The 27673-nt window shown below is 40.3% G+C and overlaps 1 protein-coding gene across 1 annotated transcript in view; it reads left to right on the top strand.

The window, feature by feature from the left end:
• Positions 1-4073: 4073 nt before the first annotated feature.
• Positions 4074-27673, top strand: part of LOC136399339 (zinc finger protein 420-like) — a 41434-nt gene continuing 17834 nt past the window's right edge. Inside the window, exons 1-2 of the mRNA XM_066374417.1 lie at positions 4074-4134; positions 7296-7437. Of these exons, the coding sequence (XP_066230514.1) occupies positions 4108-4134; positions 7296-7437 (169 nt within the window). The 5' untranslated portion in view covers positions 4074-4107. The remainder of the gene's footprint in view (positions 4135-7295; positions 7438-27673) is intronic.

Below are 27673 nucleotides of genomic sequence, written 5' to 3'. Positions count from 1 at the left end.
AGAGAGATAGGAAGGAGAAAGAAAGGGGTGGAGAATCAGATGGTCACTTCTCCTGTGTGCCCTGACTAGGAATCAAATCAGGGACTTCCACACGTTGGGAGGATGCTCTACTACTGAGCCAACAGACCATGGCCATAATCAGAGCTTGTAATATTTTGCCAAATATCAGGCAGTGTCAACTTTTTAAAACTTTGACCATAGAATACATTACATTAAAAAACATTCAATATCATTTTCCTTATAAATACATATATTATGTTAAGTTTAAATTCTGAGCCCTGCATCCTTTCTAGTGTCTATCATATGTTGAAACAGCCCTTGGTATTTAGTAAACTATATCAGGCTATTTCAGTGCCACTTGATAAGGACGTCTGTTCTTAACAGTCAGAACCTTGTGTTGTGAGTTCATCTAATGTTCAGCAGTGTTTTCTTTTTGTGTGTGTGTGACGGAGGGACAGATAGGAACAAACAGACAGGAAGGGAGAGAGATAAGAAGCATTAGTTCTCCCTGTAGGAGCACTTTTGTCCTGACTCCAGTGTGGAAGGACAAGAGTATGTGGCCTTTTCAGCATTTCCAGGTCCTCTGTCTTTGATTGAGGAGGAAGTGGATAAAGGGGCTGTGTGGACACCTGTGATGGCACATTCTCAAAATGCAGACTTGACTCCTGAATATACTGTCACCTGAAAAAACAAGCAGAAGCCGGACCAGGACAGAATGGCTGCTTCTCAGGTAAGTGATGTGTCCTGGGCAGAGGCTGTTTGCTTTTTCTCCTAACTTCAGTGGATTTACGACCTATGACCTATAGTTCTCTACTTCTGATGTTCCTGCCTAGTGAGATTTCCTTTTACTTATTTATTTTTAAATTTTATTTATTGATTTTAGATAGAGGGGAGAGAGGCAGAGAAAGAGGGGTGAAACATGGGAAGCATCAACCCATAGTAGTGTCTTCCCATATGTGCCTTGACTGGGCAAGCCCAAGGTTTTGAACCAGCAAACTCAGCATGCCAGGTCAAATGCTTTCCTCACTGCCTCACTAAAGGTCTGGGGGCCGATAATTTTTTACTGATTTTCTGTTTGGATGATCTATCAAAAGGCATCAATGATGTGTTGAGATCTCCAAGTATTCTTTGTGTATTTCTCTGTTTCTTTTTTTAGATCAGTTAGTAGATGTGTTATATATTTTGGTTCTTTCTGATTTAGTGCATATATACTGCTCACAAAAATTAGAGAATATTTCAAAATGAATATGAAGGAATAAAATATCCCCTAATTTTTGTGAGCAGAATAAATTAAGAATTGTTATGTCTTGATACTATGTCCCATTTATCATTATAAAATGTTGATCTATGTCTGTGGTTACCTTTGTTTTTTTTGTTTTTTGGTTTTTTTGTATTGGTTACCTTTGTTTTGAAGTCAACATTATCAGATATGAATGTGGCTACTGCTGTTTTTCATTTATTGTTATTTGCTTGGAGAATCGTTTTCCAACCTTTCATTTGAGTCTGCTTTTGTCCTTGCAGCACAGATGTGTCTCTTGAAGGCAGCATATGTTTTGGTTTTGCTTTTTGATCCAATCTGGTACTCTGTGTCTGTTTATTGGATAGTTCAGTCCATTTGCATTTAAGGTAATTATTGACAGTTGAAGATTTTCTATAGCCATTTTAGATTTTGCTTTCTGGTAGCTTTGTGTCTTGTTTGATTCTTCTTCTCTTTTTTTTTGTCAGTTTTTGTGTGGTGGTATTTCACACTTCTATCCCATGTTTCTTCTTTTTTTAAGCTACTTGTTTAAGTAGTGGAATTTTTTTAGATAGTTATCATTAGATTGTTATTTTTTTTTCTGTGACAGAGAGAGAAAGACAGAGAGAGGGACAGATAGGGACAGAGTTGACAAGCATCAATTCTTCGTTGTGGCACCTTAGTTGTTCATTGATTGCTTTCTCATATGTGCCTTGACTGGGGGGGGGGGGGGGCTTCAGCAGACCGAGTGACCACTTGCTCAAGCCAGCGACCTAGGGCTCAACCTGATGAGCCTTGCTCAAACCAGGTAAGCCCATGCTCAAGCTGGCGACCTTGGGGTTTTGAACCTGGGTCCTCTGCATCCCAGTCTGATGCTCTATCCACTATGTCACCCCCTGGTCAGGCTATCATTAGATTATTAAGAGGAAAATGGTCATATTTACAAGAAAATTATCATATTTACATTGTCTTTTGAATGCTGCACTCCATCCTCCTTTCCTACTGCTGATGTTTATCTTCTCACCTTTTACGTTATTGTTGTCAGATTATCCTTGTTTTTATTTTGACCTTGTTGGAGCATTTACTTGTAATTTTGATTTGTTTTGTTCTTCGTATCTGGTTAAATAACCCCCTTGAGTATTTCCCGCAGTGGGGGTTTCCTGGTGATAAATTCCCTCAGCTTCTCTATGTCTGCAAAAGCCTTTATTTCTCCTTCATGTGTAGAGGATAGCTTTGGTGGATTTAGTATTCTTGGCTGGTAATTCCTCTGTTTCAGTACTTTAAATGTTTGGGTCCACTGTCTTCTGTTTTATAGAGTTTCTGCTGAGAAGTCCAATGATAATGTAATGAGCCTTCATTTATATGTTATTATTTGCTGTTGTTTTCCCTAGCTGCCTTGGGGATTCTTTCTTTCTCATTGACTTTTGATAATTTTAATAACGATGTGCCTTGGAGTGGGTCTGTTTGGGTTGCAGTACCTCGGCGTTGTGTTTGTTCCTTGGGTTTGAGGCTCTAACTCTTTCCATAGGCTTGGGAAGTTCTCATCCATTATCTGTTTGAGTAGGCTCTCCATCCCCTTCTCCCTCTCTTCTTCTTCTGATATGCCCATTATTCTTATATTCCTCTTTCTGATGGAGGTAGTTCCTGTGGCACTCTTGTTTTTTTTATTCATGAGCCTGTCTTCCCTCTGTAGCATCTCTAGTTGTCTGTCTTTGATATAACTGATTCTCACCCCTCTCTGGCCTGTTGTATTAGTGAAACTTGCTGCCTTATTTTTTATTCCATGTATTAAGTTTTTCATCTCTGTTTGGTTCTTTTTTAAAGTTTCAATCTCCTTGCTGAAGTAGTCTTTTTGTTCCTTAATTTGTTTTTTGAGCTCATTAAATTGGCTTATCAGTGTTTTCTTACATCTCATTGAGTGTTTATATAACTTCAGTTTTGAATTCCCTGTCAGTTTAATTTCAATGTTTTTTTTTTCTTTTGACAGAGAGAGATGGAGAGAGGGACAGACAAGAACAGACAGAGAGGAGAGAGGGGGAGAGATGAGAAGCATCAATTCTTTGTTGTGGCTCTTTGTTGCAGCTCTTTAGTTGTTCATTGATTGTTTTCTCATATATGCCTTGACTGAGGGGCTATAGCAGAATGAATGACTGTTGGCTCAAGCCAGCAACCTTGGGCTTCTAGCCAGTGAGTGTCCTTTGGGCTCAAGCCAGAAACCATGGGGTCATGTCTATGATCCCATGCTCAAGCCAGCAACCTCATGCTGAAGCTGGTGAGCCCACGCTCAAGCCAGATGAGCCAGGGACCTTGGGGTTTCGAACCTGGGTCTTCTGCATCTCAGTTTGATGCTCTATCCACTGCGCCACAACCTGGTCAGGCAACTTTAATGTTTTCATGTAATTGATACTGTTTTTCCTAGAGATTTTTTCTTTTCTTTCTGAACTGCATCTTTTTTGTGTTACCATGGTATTTGATTTCTTCCTTTGTGGCATTTGAGGTGGTATTGTTAAGAACGCTAACAAGAAAGAACTAAAAAGTGAAAACTAAAAATTTTTAAAAAGCAATAATTATTAAATTTAAAAAATAAGGATTAGAAAAGAAAAACCACAGAAAACAAGCAAAAACTAAAAAAAGGGAAAAAAGAAATAATCCACAAAAAATAAGAATAAAAAATACAAAAGTTAAAGATAATGAAATTCAAATGGGAAGAATAGGAAAAAAGAAAAAAGAAAATTGAGAAAAAGAAATAAATGGGAAAAAAAATGTTTTTCAGGTTTGTGAGGTTACTGTTTTCTTCCAGTAGGTGTTGCTGTACTGGAAGTTCTGGCTCTGAGATTCTTGGGCAGAACTCCCCTGCGACCTTCCTGTTAATGATGTCCTCAGGGCTGCAGTTGTTGGTGGGTGTGGCACATATTGAGGGCATTATAGCTTCAGCTCTGTGGCTTGATGGCTTTGTGGCTTTAGAGTTTTGTGACTTTGAGGCTCTAGCAATGGTGATTTCAGGTCTCCAGGCACTCCTCCCTGCATCTCAACAGACCAGGGAACTAGGCATGGAGCACCTCTGTTGCTCAGGGGAAACAGTGGCTCTGGAGAGCTAGCTGTGGGGTCTGCCACTGCCACTCTTCCTACCCTCGAGGAGAAGGAGTTGGTATCTGGGAGGCTGGGGGGCTTACTTTGTTTTCCTCTGTCTCGGTGTAGGGGGTGGGCTGCAGGCAGACCACAGGAACCATGGCCACAACCCTGGGCTCAGCCCTGCCTCCTTAGTTCAGCATCTTCCCCTCTGTCCCTCAGTCTCTGCTTCTCCCATCTAAAGGAGGATCAGGCACTCCAGGCATCACTCTCCATTTCCAGTAAACGAAACCCAGGCAGCATGGCCCTCCTTGCCACAGTGCAGCAGAGAAAAAGAAAGGTCACACTGGCTTCTCTCCTCTTCAGAGCTGGCTGCAAGTGCATTTTATCTTGTACCCCCTTTTCAACCCGGCACACCTTCAGTCCATTCAGTGTGAGGATCCTTCAGGCGTACCCACGAGCCCAGCTGGGGTTACTTCACTGTGTAATAACTGTTCAATTTGATAAAATTTCAACAGGAAAGATCAAGAGTATCTCGTGCTGCCATTACTCTCTAATCGCTTTCAAATATTAGAGACATTCCCTTTGTGACATCAACCTGGAGGGCAACTGTGTCCAACATTATTATGAGGATGGGTCAGAGGCTTGGACATCAGTAAGAAGGGAATGTAAGCTTTATATTCGGGTCACTGCAGCATCAGTTCTGTGGGTCAGCATTAAGGAACTGCTGCTTCTAGGGGTCAGAAGAGTTGAGGAAGTTTTGACAGAGAAGAGCAGCTAGAAGAGACTTGGTCATTAGATTGATGAGAAAGTCCTGCTATTTAAAAGGAGTGTTAACACAATGTGGGGGGTACATGTGGATGAACATTTGCAGTAATTACTATTTTTTGTAGTCATTTTCAGATAATTTCCTTATTCATGTTGTTTGCCTACAGTGTCACAGCAGATAGCTCTCCACGAATGTGCATAACAATTTCAAAGAAATTACAGACAAAAAGAAAGTAGCTCTAACTTCTATTATTATGGATGTTCTTGCTACTGTGTTATAAAAAACAAGTATCATTTACAACTGATTTATGAAGCTACATAATCACAATATAATATTGATTTCATTATATTTTCTTTCACTTTTAAATTGTACCTAGTTCCCCTATGTATGTCTCTGTGCATAATGTGTTAACGTTTTTGAGCTCTTTTTCTTCTTCCTTAAGAAGTTTTTGTGATTCTCAGTTACAGAAACTTCTATAAATGTTTATGAGGTTTCCTGTATTGGTCGGTGTTCTTTTTTTTTAAAAAAATTATAGATTAAATTTGAAGTAAAACTTAAGGTCTACCTTTCACTGTAGGTTTTACAAAGCAGTCTCACAGCCAGGGAAGAATTATCTTGTTCTAAGTTTATGTGTGGTAAATTAGTGGTTGCTATGCATCCTATTCCGTGAGAACAAGAAATTCCATTAAAATTTCAGTTCAAAGTCATGCATGCATTTTTCTCATGTTTTCTTTCTCTGTGCTATTCAGGAGTGTGGCACGTGGACTGGGGACATTGGTGTCACTGATAAAAAGAGAGCTTGGTAGAGGTGTGGAAACACAGGCCCCATCCCAGAACTCCTGAGTCAGAATCAGCATTTTTAGAAAATGGCAGTTCACTGTTCTACACGTCAAAATTGAAGAAGTACTTATACTTTCAAGTTGCCATGACTTTTCCAGCTGAAAAATACACACAGGCCCTGGCCGGTTGGCTCAGTGGTAGAGCGTTGGCCTGGCATGCAGGAGTCCCAGGTCGATTCCCGGCCAGGGCACACAAGAGAAGCGCCCATCTGCTTCTCCACCCCTCCCCCTCTCCTTCCTCTCTGTCTCCCCTCCCGCAGCCGAGGCTCCATTGGAGCAAAGATGGCCCGGGCACTGAGGATAGCACTGTGGCCTCTGCCTCAGGCGCTAGAATGGCTCTGGATGACAACAGAGCGACACCCCAGAGGGGCAGAGCATCGCCCCCTGGTGGGCGTGCCGGGTGGATCCCAGTCCGGCACATGCAGGAGTCTGTCTGACTGCCTCCCTGTTTCCAGCTTCGGGAAAAAAAAAAAGAAAAAAAAAAGAAGAAATACACACAACTGATCATGAGTGATGCAGATACAGCACTGACAGATCCACATGCCTGTGTTGATGCCTTCATTTTAGTGATTGATTTCAGAGAGGGAGAGAGAAAAAGAGAGAGGGAAAACCATGAATTTGCTTTTTCACTTATTTATGAATTCATTGGTTGATTTCTTGTATGTTCCCTGACCAGGAATCCAACCTGAGACCTTGGCATATAGGACAAAGCTTTGAACGACTGAGCTACCAGATCATGGTGATGCCTTAATTTTAAAATTCATCTTCTTGAAAAGTCAAGTCTGTGCAATGCATTTGTGGACATTCATCATCCTTGTTACTCAGTGTTAGCAAATACATTAGAGAATATTAGTGTGTGAAAGATTTAAAAAACAAAGCAAAAGATGATAAAAATTTCTTTGAAATATTGAATATATTGTTGCTTGACCAGGTGGTGGTGCAGTGGATAAAGCATTGATTGACTGAGAACACTGAGGACCCAGATTCAAATCCCTGAGGTCACTGGCTTGAATCCGGGGTCCCTGACTTTAGCATGGGTTTATAGACAGTACTCCATGGTCACTGGCATGAGCCCAAGGTCTCTGGTTTGAGCAAAGGGTCACTGGCTGAGTTCGAGCCCTGAGGTCAAGGTACAAATGAGAAAACAACCAGTGAATGCCTGAAACGGCTATATCCTATGAGCTGATGCTTCTAATCTGTCTCAAAACAGTTTGTGTGTCCTTGTCTCTCTCCCACACACATAAAAATATATATATCGCTGGGAAAAATCATCTTACTGGATCATTTTCTCCTAGGACAAAACCACTTCTAACCCTGTTTTCATGTTCAGTGACATTATGAACTCAGACTGTGGACCTTTGTTATTATGTTTTTCTTCCAGAAACCATTGACCTTCAGGGATGTGACCTTCAGGGATGTGGCTGTAGAGTTCTCTCAGGAGGAGTGGGAATGCCTGGACCCAGCTCAGCAGAAACTGTACATGGATGTGATGTTGGAGAACTACAGGAACCTGGTCTCCCTGGGTGAGGATGACTTCCTTCCTGAGTTTATTCTCCACCTGCAGTGTTTTGTTTCCTTCATTAGAGTGAACATTATGTGGGAGCTTCTGCCTTGCAGGGTAGATTTCAGAGTTCTGCCGTCAGTGAACAAATACAGGGGTTTGCTGGTGTAGAAACAAAGGCTTCATGATGCACATTAATTGTAACTCAGTGTGTATGAAAACTTATATGTTGTCTGGGGTGCTATCAGAGAACAGTATTTGGAAAGTTATTTTCTAGAACATTGTAATATTGTACCATGACTTCTCACCTGGGCACAAAATTAGTTGGAAATTGGAGAATCTATATCAAAACTCATGTTCCCTTTTTTAATAAGCATATCTTGCTCTCTGTAAGTCAGTCCTGGCCCTTTTCTTGAAGCAAATGAAGAAGCTCTGGGATATGAAGGGAAAAAGACAGTATCCTTCCACCCAGGTAGGTGGGGTGAGAAGGCAGATGACACAGGTGAGAGACCTGAATGTCACAGAGGAGACCAGACCCAAAAATGTGGTTGGGAAGCTGCTGCAGTGGAAAGGGCTGTGAGAAGCCCAGGTTTATTCTGGTTGCTGTCATAGAGGGACAGCTCATCTCCAACACGTCCCGTGTTCCTGCATCCTCTCGGGACTCTGCTTTTGTTCCAGTGACCCATCATTACATTAGCAGTGGGGGCGGGGTCCTCCACTTGGACTAAGAGGGCCACTGTGATCTGGCTTCTATTTCATTACTTGGAGGACCTAGGAAACCTGTGCATTGAACTGAGGAATTACATGATAAGCGGCTTTTTTCTCATTTGGAATTTTTTGTTTGTGTGACAGAGACAGAGAGAGGGACAGACAGACAGAAAGGGAGAGAGATGAGAAGCATCAATTCTTCCTTGCAGTTCCTTAGTTGTTCATTGATTGTGTGCCTTGACCAAGGGGCTACAGCAGAGGGAGTGACCCTTTGCTCAAGCCAGAGACCATGGCATCATGTCTATTATCCCATGCTCAAGATAATGAACCTGTGCTCAAGCTAGATGAGCCTGCACTCAAGCTGGTGACCTTGGAGTTTCAAACCTGGGTCCTCCTTGTCCCAGTCTGACACTCTATCCAATGTGACATGCCTGGTCAGGCTCATTTGGAGTTTTTTGTTTGTTTGTTTGTTTTTCACAGAGACAGAGAATCAGAGAGAGGGATAGACAGGGACAGACAGACAGGAACAGAGAGATAAGAAGCATCAATCATTAGTTTTTCATTGTGCATTGCGACACCTTAGTTGTTCACTGATTGCTTTCTCATATGTGCCTTGACTGCGGGCCTTCAGCAGACGGAGTAACTCCTTGCTCAAGCCAGCGACCTTGGGTCCAAGCTGGTGAGCATTTTTTATTTTGCTCAAACCAGATGAGCCCGCACTCAAGCTGGCGACCTTGGCATCTTAAACCTGGGTTTTTGGCATCCCAGTCCGATGCTCTATCTACTGTGCCACCGCCTGGTTAGGCTCATTTGGAGTTTTTAAAGGAGGTGGTTGAGATCCTAGAATTGGCTGCAGAAATTTCAGGACACCTGGGGGTAGATGTCATGTTTTCAGGTTTATCATTTCTAATCCTGTGGAGGTTACCACTAGACCCTTCAGAGTGTAGACTAATTGATTTCATCATAACACAACGCATCTCCCCAAAGTAAAAAGATCTAATTGTTTCACTTCAAAATGTTGTTTTCCTTAGAAAGAACTATCATTAAAAATTTCTGGTTTTAACTCTGGCCACTTTACTCAGTGAAAGAGCATCAGTTTGGCATGTGGATGTCCTGGGTTCAATTCCATTCAAGGCATACAGGGGAAGTGACTATCTGCTTCTACACCTTCCCCTTCCCCCTTCTCTCTCTTTCTTTCTCTCTCTTTCCATTGTGCAGCCATGGCTCGATTACTGACACTGTACTGTCCCTGGGCGCTGAGGATGGCTCTATGGTGTCTTCACCCCAGGAACTAAAAATAGCTCAGTTGGAAGTATGGCCCCAGATGAGTAGAGCATCACCCCAAATCAGGTTTTCACATGAATCTCATGGGGGCATATGTATGAGTCTGTCTCTATCCCTTCCTCTCACTTGGAAAAGAAGAAAAAAAACATTGCAAGTAGTATTTTTTAATTGTCCACATTAGAGTCATTTCATGACGCTATGTATCTCAGAGTTTTCAGTAAGTTACTGCCATAGGCGACCTTAGAGTATTGCCCAACAGGTAGGAAAGTGTCCTCTGTTACCTGCTTTCATCATCACTGTCATTCTGCAGTTCTCTTGTGCAGCTGAGAGCTGCCCGGGACTGTGTCCTTTTCTGTTTTCACTTTTTGATGAGATCTTTGTCATATTTGTGGTTTTGGATCCACAAATGCTGATGCAACATGCAGGATTTTTCCTTTATGGTAAGAAGAGGGATACAGCATTATTGGGCACTTCATATTTAGGAAGTGGCTTTGTTCCTTAATTTAAGTTTACTTCAGGGAAAAGTGAGATTTTTCATTTCCTTTATCATCATGTTCCTTTCTCATGGTGTACTTAATCTGAAATGTTTGAAGATTAGTCTTTCCATATTCTACAACTTTCTCATGCTTTCTTTAGTGATAAAGGGGTTTCTTTTTTTTGGTGAAGTGGATTACAGCTTACACATTTTTGTAAGAGTAGCTGAAATACATTAAACCATAAAAAAAATTCTCATGTCATTTAAATGTTTTTATTAAAATTATACTTGAAATTTATTTTTGAAAGATTTGAATGCATTATCTAAGAAGTTTTTCTGCTATATAATGTCATGATGCAAACTTTGCTGTTTGTAGGTATACTTCGTTATAAATTATAGTTATATAGAAGGATTTTTTATCACTGTAACTTTTATATAATTTTCAAACTTCTGGAGATCAATTTTCTGTTTTTGGTTTGCATTTTTTTTTCATTCAGTATTATTTTGAACTAGTTTCATATGTACAGGATAGAGGTTAAACCTTAATGTAATTTAAAAAATCTGAAAATATTCCCTGTCATATTTCCAGGACCCAGCATAGTTATTACAGTATTATTTACTATAGTCCCCATGCTGCACTTTATATCTCATGACCATTCTGAGAGGAAAGCACCAGCTTGTAGTTGCTTCTCAATATATCTGGACTGGGTAAGCGTTGGGTTTTGAACTGGCAACCTCGGCATTCCAGGTCAATACTTTACTGTACCACCACAGGTCAGGTGGTTTCATTCTTTTTTATCATCCATTTATTTCTTCTCATTTATGTTCACATCTTGATCTTTTTTTAATTTTATTTTAAAATGACCCTGAACCTTTTATTGTTGTTGTTGTTTTTTAACTGAGGGTGAGAGAGAGCAAGGGAGAGAGATGACAAGCATCAACTTGCAGCTGAGTCACTTTAGTTCACTGACTACTTCTTATATGTGCCTTGACTTGGGGTCTTCAGCTGAGGCAGTGACCCCTGCTCAGGCCAACAACATTGGGCTTCAGGCCTGTGACCTTGAGCTCAAGCCTGTGACCTTGGGCTCAAACTAGTACCATGGAATCATAATGCTCCCATGCTCAAGCTAGCAAACTTGGTATTTTTTTTTCTTTTAATGAGAGAGAGCAGTCATGAAAAGAGAGATGAGAAGCATCAACTCATACTTGGGGCTTCTCAGTTGTTCATTGATTGCATTCTCGTATGTGCCTTGATGTGGAGCTGCATCTGAGCCAGTGACCTTGGGCTCAAGCCAGCAGCCATGAGGTCATGTCTACGACCACAATCTTCAGCCAGTGACTCCACGATCAAACTGGTGTGCCTGCACTCAAGCCATCGACCTTGGGGTTTTGAACCTGGGTCCTCAACATCCCAGCCAAAACTCTATCCATGGTGCCACCACCTGGTCAGGCCTGGTGTCCTTGCTCTTAAACTTTTGAGACTGCAGTCAAGACAAATGAGGTCATGCTGAAGCCTGAGAGCTTAGGGATTGAGATCTGGTACCTCAGCATCCCAGGCTGACACTTCTACTCACTGTATCAGCTCTGGTCATGCTGTTTCTGTTTTTGATATATGTCTTCAGGACTGCAGTCTCTGTGTGCTTGAACAATTACTCACTTTTTAAAAAATGGTCTTTACAGTGCAGTCACCATGTACTGCCATTCCCTTGGCACTCAGTCATGCAAAGCAGAAACAGTCTCTCAGGAAGCAGCAAAGCAGCCAGTTCACTGAACATACAGCACCATTTCTGTGTGTCTTGAGAAGAAACTGGTAATTGGGAATGTTCTTATCATATCGCCCTTGTGTGCTTGGGTGTTTCAGCAGATATTGTTAGCAATGAAAGTAAGTTTTCATTCCCCTCTGATGTGACTTTTTTTATTGTTACTATTCTTGGTCTTGTGCTTTGAACTCTTAACCCACCCTTGGAGGATTTAAAATGTAATTTTGTCAATTCTTGCTGGTATATCCGTTTACCTTGTGTGATAACTGAACATTTATTTTGTATCTCTCAGCTGTGCCATCTGAAGACAACCAGACCTTGTTACAAAATTCAGGCATAGAAGATTTCTTCTCTAAAGCAATATTGGTAAGATATGGAATGTGTGGTTTTGATAATGTAAACTTAATAAAAGCCTCAGAAATTTAGGAAGAGTGCTGAGAAGAAAGGATATTATGTGGACAGAACTAACCTGCCGCAATTCTTTTTCGTTGTTATTTACATATTTAGAGAGAAGAATGGGGAGAAAGAGAGAGTGACAGAAACATTGATCTTTTCCTGTATGTGTACTTACAGAAATTAAGCCTGTAATCTTTGCATACCAGAATGACACTGAAACCAATGGAGTGTTTTGGCCATGGTGGAAAGATTATTATTATTCATTTTTTTAAATGTTTATTTCCTTTGGTTTTTTAAACACTCATTTGTTTAAGAGCATCATCCTGAAACAAGGTTTTGGATTTAATTGCTGATAAGGGCACACAGGAGAAGCCAGTGAGTGGACAATAGGGCAGAGCAACAAATAAATGCTTCCCTTCTTGTTCCTCTCTCTCTCCCTGCCTCTGTCTCTTTGAAAGTAAAAAGAAAATAAGCCCTCCCCGGATAGGTGGGTCGGTTGGAGAGTTGTCCTGGAGCACAGACATTGCTGGTTTGATTCCCCGGTCAAGGCTCATACAGGAGTAGCTCAGTGTTCCTGTCTATCTCTCCCTGCCTCAAAAAAGAGAAAAATCTTATTTTATTCATTTTATTGAAAGAGAGGAAGGGGAAAATGTGAAGAGAGACAGGAACATCTATCTGCTCCTCTATGTGCCTTGACTGATAATTGAACCAGCAACCTCTGTCCTTCAGGATGATGCTCTAACCAACTTAGCTATCTGCTCAGGGAAGGACTATTACTTGTGATTAACTCTTTGTCAAAAATATTACACATTTACAAAACTCCCTCTTTAAGTGAGCTACATTGCAGGTCAGTTAGTTTCTAAAAATAAAGATTGGCCCTGGCTGGTCTCCTCAGTGGTAGAGTGGCCAAGCATGTGGTTGTCCCAGATTTGATTCCCAGTCAGGGCACACAAGAGAAACAACCATCTGCTTCTCCACCCATTGGTTTCAGGCACTCAGAATGGCTCCATAGCCTCTGCTCCAGGCACTAATAAAATGGCTCCATTTCTGAGGAATTGAGCAACAGCCCCAGATGGGCAGGGCATTGCCCTGGGTAGGTTTGCCAGGTGGATACTGGTTGGAGCTCGTGTGGGACTCTGTCTCTCTGCCTCCCTTCTCAATAAAATAAAAAATTAAAAAATGAAGATCAGAAACTAGTTTTTACTATCATATATTTTTAAAAAGGAAATCTAGAAAAGCTAGGGCCTTGTGTAATCTGTAGAGTAAATATTCATTGGATTTGTTTTTCAAATGTTTTTTATTTCAGTGTCTATAATTTTCATAAACGTCAGAGCAAATTTTATACAGCCAGTATGGGTTAATAGGTATCACAGACTAGATATCCAGGAATAAGTATACATGTTAAATAAAATTATAGCTTTTACTAAAGTGTTTTTTATTTTCAATGATTACCAGAGTACACATAATGGAGACAGAAGTTATCAATGCAATGAACATTGGAAGAAATTTAAACAAGAATCGATTCATAATAAAAATGAGAAAACTTTATTTTCAGAGAACCTTTATAAACATGGAGAAGTGTTTGACCAGATGTCACATTCTAATATTCATCAGGTCGTTCATGTTGTGGAGATAACAAACAAACAAAGGAAGTGTGTCAAATCTATTAAACAATCTTCCCATCATAGTAAAGATGAGAATATTCATCCTGAGGAGGAAGCTTACACTTATAATTTATGTACCAGAGCTTTCAGTGAAATATTGAATGTATATATACTTAAGAAAGTCCATAGTAGAGAAAAACTTGATAAATATGAAAAATCTGTAAAGACATTTAATTGGCATTCATGTCTTACTTTACATGAGAGAAATATGCACATCAAAGTGAGGCCTTACAAATGCAGACAGTGTGGCAAAGCCTTTAGCCATTCCTCAACTCTTTATAACCATCAGAAAATTCATACTGGAGAGAGGTCTCATAAATGTTTAGAATGTGGCAAGACCTTTATGTGGATGTCACAGTTTACTATACATCAAAGAATTCACACGGGAGAGAAACCATACAAATGTAGAGAATGTGGCAAAGCCTTTAACTATTCCTCAACTCTTACTGGACATCAAAGAACTCACAGAGGAGAGAGGCCATACAAATGTGGAGAATGTGGCAAAGCGTTTACCCAATCCTCAACTCTTGCTAGACACCAGAGAAGTCACACAGGAGAGAAACCATACAAATGTAAAGAATGTGGCAAAGCCTTTAGCCATTCTTCAACCCTTACTAACCATCAAAGAATTCATACTGGAGAGAGGTCTCATAAATGTTTAGAATGTGGCAAAACCTTTATCCGGAAATTAAACCTTACTGTACATCAAAGAATTCACACAGGAGAGAAACCATACAAATGCAGACAATGTGGCAAAGCCTTTAGTCATTCCTCAACTCTTACTATACATTACAGAACTCACACAGGAGAGAAACCATACAAATGCAGACTTTGTGGCAAAGCATTTAGAAAATCCTCAAGTCTTACTATGCATCATAGAACTCACACAGTAGAGAAACCATGTAAATGCAGACAATGTGGCAAAACCTTTCAAAGTTCCTCAGTTCTTAAGAAACATCAGAGAGTTCATGCTGGACAGAGGTCTCATAAATGTTTTGAATGTGGCAAAACCTTTATGCAGAATTCAAAGCTAATTGTACATCAAAGAATTCACACAGGAGAGAAACCATACTCATGTAGAGAATGTGGCAAAGCCTTTATCCGGAACTCACAGCTTACTATACATCAAAGAATCCACACAGGAGAGAAACCATACAAATGTAGAGAATGCGGCAAAGCCTACAGAGAATCCTCAAGTCTTACTGTACATCAAAAATGTCACACAGGAGAGAAAACATACAAATGCAGAGAATGTGGCAAAGCCTTTAGAATGTCATCTCACCTTGCTCAGCATCGAAGAATTCACACTGGAGAGAAGCCCTATCAATGTAGAGAATGTGGCACAGCCTTTAATTGCTCCTCAAACCTTACTCGACATCAGAGAATTCATACTGGATAGAAACCTTATATTTGTAGGTAGTGTAACAAGGTTTTCATTTGGCAGGGGAATCTTACTAATGATTATAGAATTCATTCTCAAAAGAAGCCTTATGAATATGGAGGTGTGGGAAAACCTTAAATGACTGCTCTCATCTTCCTTATCATGAGAATACATACCAGAGAGTCACCTTGCAAATGTGACAAAGCCTTTTATCTGTGCTTAAAACTTGCTGAACATTGCAGAATTCATGTTGGAGAGGAACAGGAAAAATGTCAGTAATTTGGCACAACATTTAACCTTTGTTCAAGCCTTACTGAGCATCAGACATTGAAACCTTCAAATGTAATTTATGTTCCAAAGTCTTTGTCCTTATTCATATTCTACTCAACATCTGCTTATACTGGATAGAAGAGGAGGAGACATAAAGAACATGGGAAAGCTTTACACAGTATGGTAACCTTACTCAACACCCTGTGAGCAACAGAATCTCCTCAGGGCTTTCACCATGTTTCACCTTAGATAACTTCTCTGTGTAGCTTTCCAAATCCTTACTCTTTTGGTTTATTTTTTAACAATCTAAAGTTAGCTTGAGAATCACGCGGAGTCTGTAGATGGATCCTGTTAAAGGCATGTGCTCTTGGTTCTGCTACTCTCCTGGCATTCTGCCGTGGCCTCCACGAGTAACTACAGGCATTCTGGCTTTTTCTTCCAGGTCTTGTGAGGTTATAAGCGTGTCTGTTTCCATCTCCCTTGTAATCTCTGTAACTGCTACTCACCCACCAGTATTACTCTGCTCTGCTTCACGAGTTTTACTAATTGAAAAAGCTCCAGTCTACTATAATTAGGAAGTTCTTTTTAACTTCTGACCTTATATATATATATATTATTTCACATAACTGTTTCAGGACCAAGCCCAGTTAAACAAATTTACATAGTTTGATACACAAAAAATACAGTATGTACATTAGTAACGTGAAGATGTATTGTAAGAATAAAAGGACTAAAAAATAAAAATTGTGTGTGCACATCTTCAGAAGGATAGGGACATAAGGCATCAACATGTAATTTTGACAAAGCTGATCAGTTACTAGCCAAGTAGACATCTCCTGGAATTCTAATGTGAATGATTTTCTGTACATCGCATTTTTTTTACGTTTTTTTTTCTTAAAACTCATGAATCTTGGTTAGGGAAACTCAATGCAGTTATTCTTTTTACTTTTATTTGTTTCACATAAAACCTACCATAGTATTCTTTTGTTTCATTGGTCATGATATGTTCCTAATATGATCTGTTCAGATTTTAAGAATGGTTTGTGTGGAGTGTAGTGGCATACAGAAATCACCTGTAAAATTTAGGTAATTTCACAGAGATCTCACGAAGTTTCATTTTGGTTAGTGTATTCCATTTTTTTCATTGGAGAGTAACAGTATTTCAATGTTTTAAAATTATTGTCACGTTTTGTAAGTGAAAGTGATGTCATCTAAGTGTGGAAAAACAGTATATATCTGTAAATTTGAACTCAATTGAACATGAACAAAAAGGGTCACAAAAAATGGTTGCAGGGATGACTTTGTCATTTACTCAGGATGGGATAAGACTTTCTGCTGCAGTTTCCCCTGAATCCAGGAAGAATGGTCTCAAGACAGGTTTCCCTGAAGCCAGGAAGGATGTTCTTACTACTTGATTGCCAGCCCAAGTTAATTATTTCAGAATGTGTTGACCTTTCTTTCTTCCTAGAGGTTATGCATGAAGGGCTCCTAGGTTAATAACCTCCAGCCCAAATTTTCCTATAAATATAGGTAGAGTCCCTGAAGCTCCAGAGAACTCTTCCTGGTTGATGCACATGGTGGGTGGGCAACTCTGGAGCCCAGGCTGAAGCTTTCTGTCCTGGTAATGTGTCCCTCCATGGTTTGGTGAGGATGGTACATACCCATTATCCTCTTAGTCTATTGTTTTACTAGCTGTTCCTCTAGAGTCCAGGCTGATGCATCTTCATCTGGTGATGTTGTGTAGCTTGTTGTGTGTTGATTCTTTTTCTTTATTTTACTTTAGGTTGCATAAGTTCAAAACCACTTTAATTTTGACTTTTTTTTTTTAACAAGAGAGACAAAGAGAGGGACATGCAGACAGGAAGGCAGAGAGATGAGAAGCATCAATTTTTTGTTGTGGCACTTTAGTTGTTCATTGATTGCTTTCTGATCTGTGCCTTGACTGGTATATACAGTTGAACCAGTGACCTTGAGCTCAAGTCAGTGATTTTGGACTCAAACCATTAATCACAGGGTCATGTCTATGATCCCATGCTCAAGCTGGATGATCCTGCACTCAAACCGGTGACCTTCAGTTTTTTAAACTGGGTCCTCTGTGTCCCAGTCGGATACTCTATCTACTGTGCTACTGCCTGGTCAGGTTGACTTAATTTGTTATTAATCATAATAAATTCCCCCCCTCTAATCCATCCATAAATAATTGCAACTGTACCACAACTCCTGCACAGCACAGCAAGTCATTTCCTTGTCTGTGCCAGTGTGTTCATCTGAACACTAGGTTATGCACTGTCACCCTGTTTCTCTGACATTTACATGAAGTGCACACACACAGGACAGTGCTGTCACTCTAACAGAGGCTCCGTAAGGAAGAGACCTGAGTCCCAGTAGCAGTGAGGCTGCAGGGCCAGGTGGGAGATGACTAAGACACAGGGTGCCGAGTTGACCTGAACACTGCATGTGGAGCGCTGACACCTGTTTTCCAGCCTGCACAACTGGCTCCAGTCAGGAAAATCAAGTTTATTTTCCACTTCTGTTTCTTTTAGAATCTTTATTTTTGTTCTCAGCTGCAGAAATCATAGTCATTCTCCTTTGAGCTGCTGTGGCCAGAGCATCTCACTTCTTTCCCTCCCTTGCCCTGGGCATGCCAGCACTGGGGGTTTTGATTTGTAATTTGGAGTCCTTCTAATTTCAGTGACACATCAGAATTTTATGAATATTTTACATTATATATTTCACAAAGTATGTAGCCCACAACTCATAATTTTATGTTGAACTCTCTGAATATGAATATTACTTTTAGGATGAAATGGCATTTGTGTGTTGAGATGATCTTCCTGCTCTCAATTTTTATTAGAGTTCTGAAGGTTTTCCCAGTTTTATGTTACTACTTTCTGCTTTACTGAAGTGAAACCAGGGCAAGTTGAACAGGTTTGATTCTCAGTTATGAATGTAGCCAACTGTTGATCATTCTTTCTAGAAAAATCTGGAGATCATAGCAGCCTTTGAATTGAAATATTTTCTTACTATTCTATTTGTTTTTTGAAAGGGACAGGAAGGGGGCAAGCAAAGAAGCATGAACATACAGCTGTGTTACTTCAGTTGCTCATTGATTGTTTTTCATAGGTGTCATGATCTTTGAGGTTGGAGCTGATACAGTGACTTTTTGCTCAAGCCAGTGACCATGGGAACCTTGGGATTATGTTGATGATCCCATGCTCAAGTTTGTGACCTCAGGGTTTTGATTTTTTTTTTTTTTCTTGCAGGGACAGAGAGGGATAGATAGCGACAGACATAGGAATGGAGAGAGATGAGAAGCATCAATCATTAGTTTTTTGTTGCGACACCTTAGTTGTTCATTGATTGCTATCTCATATGTGCCTTGACCGTGGGCCTTCAGCAGACTGAGCAACCCCTTGCTCAAGCCAGCGACCTTGGGTCTAAGCTTGGGTGAGCTTTTTTGCTCAAGCCAGATAAGCCTGCGCCCAAGCTGGCAACCTCGGGGTCTCGAACCTGGGTCCTCTGCATCCCAGTCCGATGCTCTATCCACTGCGCCACCGCCTGGTCAGGCTGACCTCAGAATTTTGAATCTGAAATCTCAGCTTCCCAGGTTGCTGCCTACCCAGTTGACCAGCAACTGTCAGGCAAACCATTTTCTTTAGTGTTTAGATGCAAGGTTATTGTCTATGTTCACTGCATGGCCAGAAGTAGATCCATTGGTGCCCATTGTGCCTTGAGTGTATTTCAAGTGATTGTCACCATTACTGGGAATTCCTAGTAGGAAAATTTGAAAGTAAAAGCATCAAAGTTTGTTGGCTCTTTCAGTGTCAAGCTACTCAATATTAGTTCCTATGCACATGTCCACCCTAAAAATCAACAGCGTTTTAGAAACTAGGTATTGAATACGGCTCTCCCTGCTTGCTATGGAGTCACTGTATGCAGTTTTCATGTTTATTGCATCTACAGATGTTTTGTGTCTTGCACTCAGTACCTGCAATAGTGTCTTTATAATTATTGTTTTGTTACAGCACAAACTACAGGGCCTCGGCTTGGTGGGAGTTGTTCAGTTTCCAGGTAATCTAGTGTGTAATGTTGAGGTGGATTGATGCACATTGTTTATATATTGATTTATTTTCTTTCCTGTGGTCATTAGGAAAACAGATGAAGCTGACACTGTCTCTAGGTTTAGAGAGCATTCTGTCTTCATTTTGTCTAGAATGTATATACTTCTGCTTTGGGGTGAAATATATTGATTAAGCCCAAATTTATCTTGTCTGATGTGTTATTGGAGACCTTTCTTTTCTTGTTGATTTTCTACCTGGAAAATCTAGCCATTGATGTAATTTGGAAGTTAAAATACCACTCTATGACTGTAATACTGAAAAATGTCAAGGACTATATAATTTTTAATAATCTAAAATAAAAATAAATGCTTCAATTAAGACCTTGGCGAGTTTGTCCAGTGGTAGAGCATCCGCCCTGTGTGTGGATGTCCCAGGTTGTATTCCCCATCAGGGTCCACAGGAGAAGCAAACATTTGCTTCTCCACCCCTCCCCCTTCCTTCTTTCACTGTGCCTTTGTGAAAAAAATATTATTTCATACAAGTGGAAATTAAAAAATGGAGTAGTGGTGCTTATGACATTGGAGAAAGGCCAATTGTCAGTGAAAGTCAATTTGTTTATGGGAAGTTTTGTTGCTTGTAAAATATATGAAGTGAAATAAACGTATTTACAAGAGAGAAAAGACTATTTAATCCATTGGTGCAAAATTTTGACATATGCCTTCCTCTTTTCTCATTATAAAACATGCAAATATTTAGATTATGAAAGACTTCTAAATTGGCCCTGAATAGTTAGCTCAGTTGATGAAGAGTGTCGTCCCAAAACAACAAGATTGCAGGTTTGATCCCCAGTCAGGGCACACGTGGGAAGCAACCAAAAAAAATTCATGACTGAGTGGAAGAACAAACAAATACTTTCTTTCTCTTTCCCCTTCCTTCTCCTTTCCTCTTTTTGCCTCTAAAAAATCAAAAGTTAAGCACTGCCAAGAAAGCTCTGGATTATCTTCCTGGAGTGTGCAGGTTGCTAGATTGATTTCCCTGTCAGGACATTCACAGGAACAGCTCAAGAACTCTCTCTCTAAAAAAAAAGTAAAATAAAAAGGAAAAGCAAAAAAATAAGAACAAAAAAACTTCAAAATGATTGAATATTTCAAAAATTTCATAAACAGGAACTAGTTTGAGTTAGTGAAGTAAACCCTGTATTATAAAAATTAGAGTATATTTTAAAGTACATATAGAGAACACTACCAATATCAAATTCTATTTTTTATTTTAGCAAGAGAGAGACAGGAAGGAAAGAGATGAAATGAGAAGCATCAACTCATAGTTGTGCTGATTTAGTTAATCACTGATTACTTTGTTTTTCTTTTTGTGTATGTGATTTCAAATTATTTAATTGAGAATGAAAGAGGTACAAATAATTTTATCTTTCCTTTTTTCCGGGGAGGGGTCAGAGGCAGGAAGAGAGAGAGGCAGAAATATTGAGCTGCTTCTGTGTGTGCCTTGACCAGGAAATCAAACTGACAATCTGTGCTCCGGAACAACACTCAAACCAACTGAGCTATTCGGCCACGGCTCATTGATCACTTTCTCATATGTGCCCTGTCTGGGGGCTCCAGCTGAGGCAGTGACCCCTTGCTCATGTCAGCAAGCTTCCTCTCAAGCCAGCTGTCTTGTACTTTAGCCCATTGACGTTTGGGCTCAAGTCAACAACCATGGGATTATGTCTATGATCCCACACTCAATGTGGTGACTCTGTACTCAAGCTGGTGAGTCTACACTCAAGCCAACAACCTCAGGATTTTGAACCTGGATTTGCAGCATCCCAGGTGCTTTGTCCACTATGACACCATGTGGTCAGAAATATGATAGTTCATATTTCTTAACTGTGGACATAGGGAAACAGGGAGCTTATATAGGATAGCCACTGAAAGACTGAAGGGTTTCAAAAAGTTGTAACTTGTTCATTTTTATCAACAAACAAAACAGCAGATTTTGGGGGTACTGAGAACCCCAGAGAATTATATCAGCATCAATTGTATCCCCCAAAATTTATTTCCAAATAAATGTTTTTTGTTTTATATCATTCCGTCTTCCAGTGGCCACCCTGTACAAGAGATTTTTACTTTTGAGTCACCAAAGAAGGAACATTCAAGACCTGATGTTTTCTTTTTGTTTGTTTTGACAGAGGCAGAGATAAGGACAGACAGGGACAGACAGACAGGAAGAGATGAGCATTATTCATTGCAGCATCTTAGTTTTTCATTGATTGCTTTCTCATATGTGCCTCGATGGAAAGGGGGGGGGGCTACAGCAGAGTGAGTGATCCCTTGCTCAAGTCAGCAATGTTGAGCTCAAGCCAGTGATGGTTAGGCTTCAACCCATTGACCATGGTGTCATCTACAGTGTGTCCATAAAGTCATGGTGCACTTTTGACCGGTCACAGGAAAGCAACAAAAGATGATAGAAATGTGAAATTTGCACCAAATAAAAGGAAAACTCTCCCAGTTTCATACCTATTCAGTGCAGTTTGATGTGGACTCATGCACAGATTTTTTAGGGCTCCTTAGGTAGCTATCTCGTATAGCCTCTATAGACTCGTCACTGACTGATGGCCTGCCAGAACGGGGTTTCTCCACCAAACTGCCGGTTTCCTTCAACTGCATATCCCACCAAGTTATTCGTGGGATAATCCTATGTGGTGGCACTTTGTTATAAACGCACCAATATTCACATTGCACTTTGGTTACAGATTCTAATTTAGTGAGCCACAGAACACACTGAACTTTCCTCTGTACCATCCACATCTCAACTGGCATGGACGTGGGCTGCTCCGCTGTATACACAGTGTTACACTCATCTGCACATGTGCACATGCTGCCACATCATCCTACAGAAACTAAGAGGGTTTTCCTTTTATTTGGTGCAGATTTCACATTTCTATCATCTTATTGCTTTCCTGTGACTGGTCAAAAGTGCACCATGACTTTACGGACACACTATATAATCCCACACTCAAGCCAGCGACCTCGTGATCAAGCTGGTGAGCCCATGCTCAAGCCAGTTGAGCTTGTACACAAGCTGACAGTTTTGGGGTTTCAAACCTGAGTGTTCTGCATCCCAGGCTGATGCTATATCCACTGCACCAATAGTCATTGGCTCAGTTGGAGCCCTCAGTCAAGGCACATATAAGAAAGCAATCAGCCTGACCAGGCAGTGGCGCAGTGGATGAAGCACTGGCCTGGGATGCGGAGGACCCAGGTTTGAAACCCTGAGGTTTCCAGCTTGAGGCTCATCTGGTTTGAGCAAGGCTCACCAGCTTGAGCGCAGGGTCACTTGCTCTGCTGTAGCTCCCCGGTCAAGGCACATATGAGAATGAACAACTAAGGTGCCACAATGAAGAATTGATGCTTCTTATCTCTCTCCCTTACTGTCTTTCCCTATCTGTTCCTCTCTCTGTCTCTGTCACAATAAAAAAATAAATAAAGCAATCAATGGCTTCACCTGTGGTGGTGCAGTTGATAAAGCATCACTCTGGGACACTGAGGTCATCTGTTTGAAACCCTGGGCTTTCCTGATCAAGACACAAATGGGAGTTGATGCTTCCTGCTCCTCTCTCCCTTCTCTCTCTCTTTCTCTTCTCTAAAATAAATAAATAAAATCTTAAAGAAAAAAAACAATTAATTACCAACTAAGGTGCTGCAATGAAGAATTGATGCATCTTATTTCTCTCTTTTTCTGTATGTTTGTCTCTATCTCTCCCTCTCTTTGCCTCACTCTCTGTCACTGTTTATCTCCCTAAAAAAGTAAAAATAAAAATAAATAATTGTTCCTGAAAAGAATCACTTTGGAAAGTGGGAGTGGCTCACTTTTTCTTCCTTGGAAATACCAGGATTATTACATCATTATAACTCTCAGGTTCATGCACTCAGATAATTCCGTCCTATGTGAGAATTTTACATTCTTGACAGGCTTTATTTCACACAGGAATATGTCACCTTTATAAACTACAACCAGGTATGAATATAATTTTGTAAATAGGATCTATCTGTATGGGGTTGGGCCTACTAAGCTTCAGCTTCACTTCCCAGTGGATTTTATCACACTGACACAAAAATGAGAGGCCTCTTTACTCTTATCTTCATATGATATATGGGCCTGATTTCATTAGTGCAGCATGACTCTATGGGGCCCTAGAATTAGCACCAGGGACAGGTGCACGCAGGAACTCTTCTCTTTTTTCCCACCTGAGCTGGGCATCCTCTGCTTTTTCCATATGCTCTCACATTCCCACGACAGGCACCAATTATTACAGTTGTTTTGAAATGTAGAAAGTCTCTTAGCATAGGTAACTTTAAAGGCTCTTAGCATATGTAACTTTATTTTAGCTTATTTCTATACTGAACTCTAAGTGACCCCAGAACTTACTTTTTCTAAAACTCCCTACTTCAGTCCTTGGATCTATTTTTGCCACATTGCAAATGTGTCAGGGGTCATAAATCTTAGAATGTTTAGAAATGGGGTTTTTTTTTAGGTATACAAAAATTTATTACTGTGTCTTCAGTCTTATGATCTTAGTGTTTAGAAATGTTTTTCCTTAAATTGATCATATAGATAAACATAAAAAGTCAGTAAAATTTAATGAGCTTGTTATCAAAATTAATGATTGTGTTTTATTGCTTTTGTACCATGTTTCACTAGGCTCCCCCTCTCGCAGGCTTTTTGCAATAGAGACTTCTTAATTTGACTATTTAATTGTGTGACAAATATCTGTTTCTCTCTGTTCCAATATAATAGTTTGAGATACAAGGACTCCCCTGTAAATCTCCACCTCTATTTTCAGGGTTTTAAAAGACAAGCTGTCTGAAAATAATTAATGTGATGAAGAATAAACTCAGAAAATAACCAAGTCTTGGTGGATTCTGTGTATTGTCTACACTAAGTAAACATTGGTCTCGAGCAGACACAAAGCTTGTCCGTGTGACCGAGGGTCTGCAGACCACAATTACTACATTACCCTGAAACCAGAGGACAGTGTAGGGCTTTGTCTGTTCATGTGTTTTTTATCCCCATTATTTTTTCTCAAAGTTTGGTCCTTCACACTCTTCAGTATCTTCACATCACACATCAGCCCTGTCAGGACCCCACTTTGAACTCTGGGACTGCAGAGAGAGAGAATTCTCACTGGTCCCTCCTAAACCTTTTGCCTGTGGTTCACATTCCAGGTGGCCAGTGTCACTGATGCCCCCACCCCTCATGATTCTTAGGGATGCACTGGACATAAGAGTCGAAGTCAATAATTTGGGGCCAGAATTGAGCTGAGGCTAAAGATGAGTCCTGTCACCTGTGATCTCGGGATACAGCAAGTCCTTGGGTTGGGACCCGCATAAGAGTACGAGCTGGGGGAACCATAGTATCCGCCGGCCCCAATGGCAGATGCACATGTCCCTTGAGCCTGTCATGAAAAGAGACCTGCCACGTTCTTCTGGCATACATACTGGATTCCATGTGCTGGGGCAGGTAAGATCCACCTCCTTCAACAGATGGAAAGTGCCTGATGTGAACAGTGAGCTACAAGGCAGAAATACGTTCTCTCCTGAGGCCCCCGCAAGGCTTTGGAAAACTGTGAGGGAGGGTGCAGTATATATTCCCAAGGGAGAAGAGAGATCTGTATTAAAGAGGTTCATCACCTCACACCCCCCAGATGTGGACTATGCAGGGGTGCATTTGCCCAAGGACATCCTGTTCTCTTCTGCCTCTGAGGCAGAAGATTGGTTGGGGGCCCGGTGTTTCACATAACCTTAAGGGGTTTCCAAATTTTCAGAAGAGAAAGATAAAGTAATAATTAAGTGGTTCACATAAAAGAGAAACATCTTTACTGGAGTTTCTCATCAAAGCTACTCTGACCTGCACAATAACCTTCCACAATAAGTTTCTGGGTATCAACAAACTGTTTTCCATTTGAGTTCATGAGTAGTCACTCATACCAGATGGGTCAGTTAAGTATGAGCACGGTTATCTCAAACCTATTATATGTACACAGTCCGTGATTAGATCTCTCACTGGAGCCCAATTCTCTTCACAGTAAGTTTCATGGGAAAAACATTTTCTCTTTTTGAAAAATTTTTAGCTTGACCAAGCAGTGGCACAGTGGATAGAGCATTGGACTGGAACGTGGGGGACCCAGGTTTGAAACCCGGACGTCGCCAACTTGAGAGCAAGCTCATCTGGTTTCAGCAAGGCTCACCAACTTGATCTCAAGGTCGCTGGCTTGAGCAAGGGGTCACTTGGTCTGCTGTAACCCCCTCCTCCCTGGTCAAGGGATATATGGGAAAGCAATCAATGAACAACTAAGGTGCTGCAACAAAGAATTGATGCTTCTCATCTGTCTCCCTTCTGGTCTGTCTCTTATCTGTCCGTCTCTCTGTCTCAAAAAAATATCCTGAAGATAGAGGTGGAGATTTAAAGAAGAGTACTTCTATCTCAAACAGTTGTGTTAATTGATGCCTGTTGGTACCATGTGTGAGGATATGGAAAAAGCAGAGGATGCCTAGCTCTGGGTGGGGGGGGGGGGGGGGAGGAGTCTCTCTTCCTGCACCTTTCTCTGGCTTTGATTCTAGGGCCCTGCAGAGTCCTGCTGGCACTAATGGGAACAGGCCCACATCTGAAGGTAAAGAGGCCTCCCATTTTTGTGTCAATGTGACAAAATCCACTGGGAATCTAAGTTGAAGTTAAGCTGGACCAACCCTCCTACAGATGTATCCCATTGACAGAATGTTCATACCTAGTTATAGCCTATAAAGGTGAAATATTTCTGTGTGAAATAATGCCCTTCCTGTTATGAATGTAAAATTCTCTTTCGTAGGATGGAATATTTAAGTGCTTGGACCTTAGAATTATCATGATGTAATAAATCCTAATATTTCTAGGGTAGAAATAGCCACTGAACTCCACTTTCTAGAGTAAATTTTTCAGGGATTATTTTAAAGCTTCGCTAAATTGAAGCATTTCAAGTTTATGTTTTTTTTTTTAAAGATTTTATTCATTTTAGAGGAGAGAGATAGATAGATAGAGAGAAAGAGAGAGAGAGAGAGAGAGAGGAGGGGAGGAGGAGTAGGAAGCACCAACTCCCATAAGTGCCTTGACCAGGCAAGCCCAGGGTTTTGAACTGGCAACCTCAGCATTCCAGGTCGATGCTTTATCCACTGCACCACCAGTCAGGCTCAAGTTTATGTTTTAAATATTGAAAAACTGATTTCAAAATTTATATGAAAAAGCAAAAGAATTTAAGGAGCCAAAAAAATTCTTAAACAACAGTTGGAATGGAGGACTTATATGATCACATTTCAAATCTTACCATAAGTTTCCTGTAATAAAGAGACTTTGGGATTGGCTAATAGATAGACACATAGATGAACGTACTACAATAGAGATCTAGAAATAGACCCACACAAATACAGTTAACTGAGTTTTGACATTGGTGCCCAGACAAACCAAGAAAGGAAAGATACATTTTCTATCAAATGTTGCTAGAGAATTTGGATATTTAGGCTGTTTCAGGATTGCTAAATTTTATAAGATTCCAGTAAGCACTTTCCCTGAGTGGCCACACCATTATCATTATCATCGCAAATGTGTGATGAGAACTCCACACCCCTGTCAATAGTTGGCGTTTCTCCTTTTATACTTTAGTCATTCTGTGTACCTATTGGTATCATGCTGTGGATTAATGTCTACTGACTGATGAATTTTGGAGTTTAGGAACATTTGAAAGGCGAATATACATTGTATATCAATATTTGCAATTTGCATGTTAGACTATGCTTTTTTCTATTTTTTTCTTTTGTCATTTTACAATTTTGCATATATTTCTTAAATGTTCTCAGTACCAATCCATTGTCTTATTTGGTATTAACTAATATCTTCTCCCACTGTGTGCCATTGTGTGGTTTTCTTTTTGCACACTGCTTGTGTTCATGAGGAATAGTTCTTAATTTTAGTGGATTCCAATTTAAAATTTATTTCACTAAGTTCAGGGTTTGGTATCTATTTAAGGAACCTATAATTCCACAGAGCTATAAAAGTATTATTCTACATTTTTGCTATGAAAACCATAGCTGTTTTTCTCTTCACATTTTAATCCATAGTTATCTCACATTGATTATTGTTAATGGTGTGAAGTAGGCCTGAAAGGTCACCTTGTCCCATAGACACACCCAGTGAAGAACCATGTGATGGGAAAACCATGATTTCCTCACTGCA

The sequence above is a fragment of the Saccopteryx leptura genome, chromosome 3 (genome assembly GCF_036850995.1).
Source record: "Saccopteryx leptura isolate mSacLep1 chromosome 3, mSacLep1_pri_phased_curated, whole genome shotgun sequence".
Taxonomy (NCBI): domain Eukaryota; kingdom Metazoa; phylum Chordata; class Mammalia; order Chiroptera; family Emballonuridae; genus Saccopteryx; species Saccopteryx leptura.
Note: the sequence above shows the minus strand (reverse complement) of the source record. Positions and strands in the feature narration are given on the sequence as shown.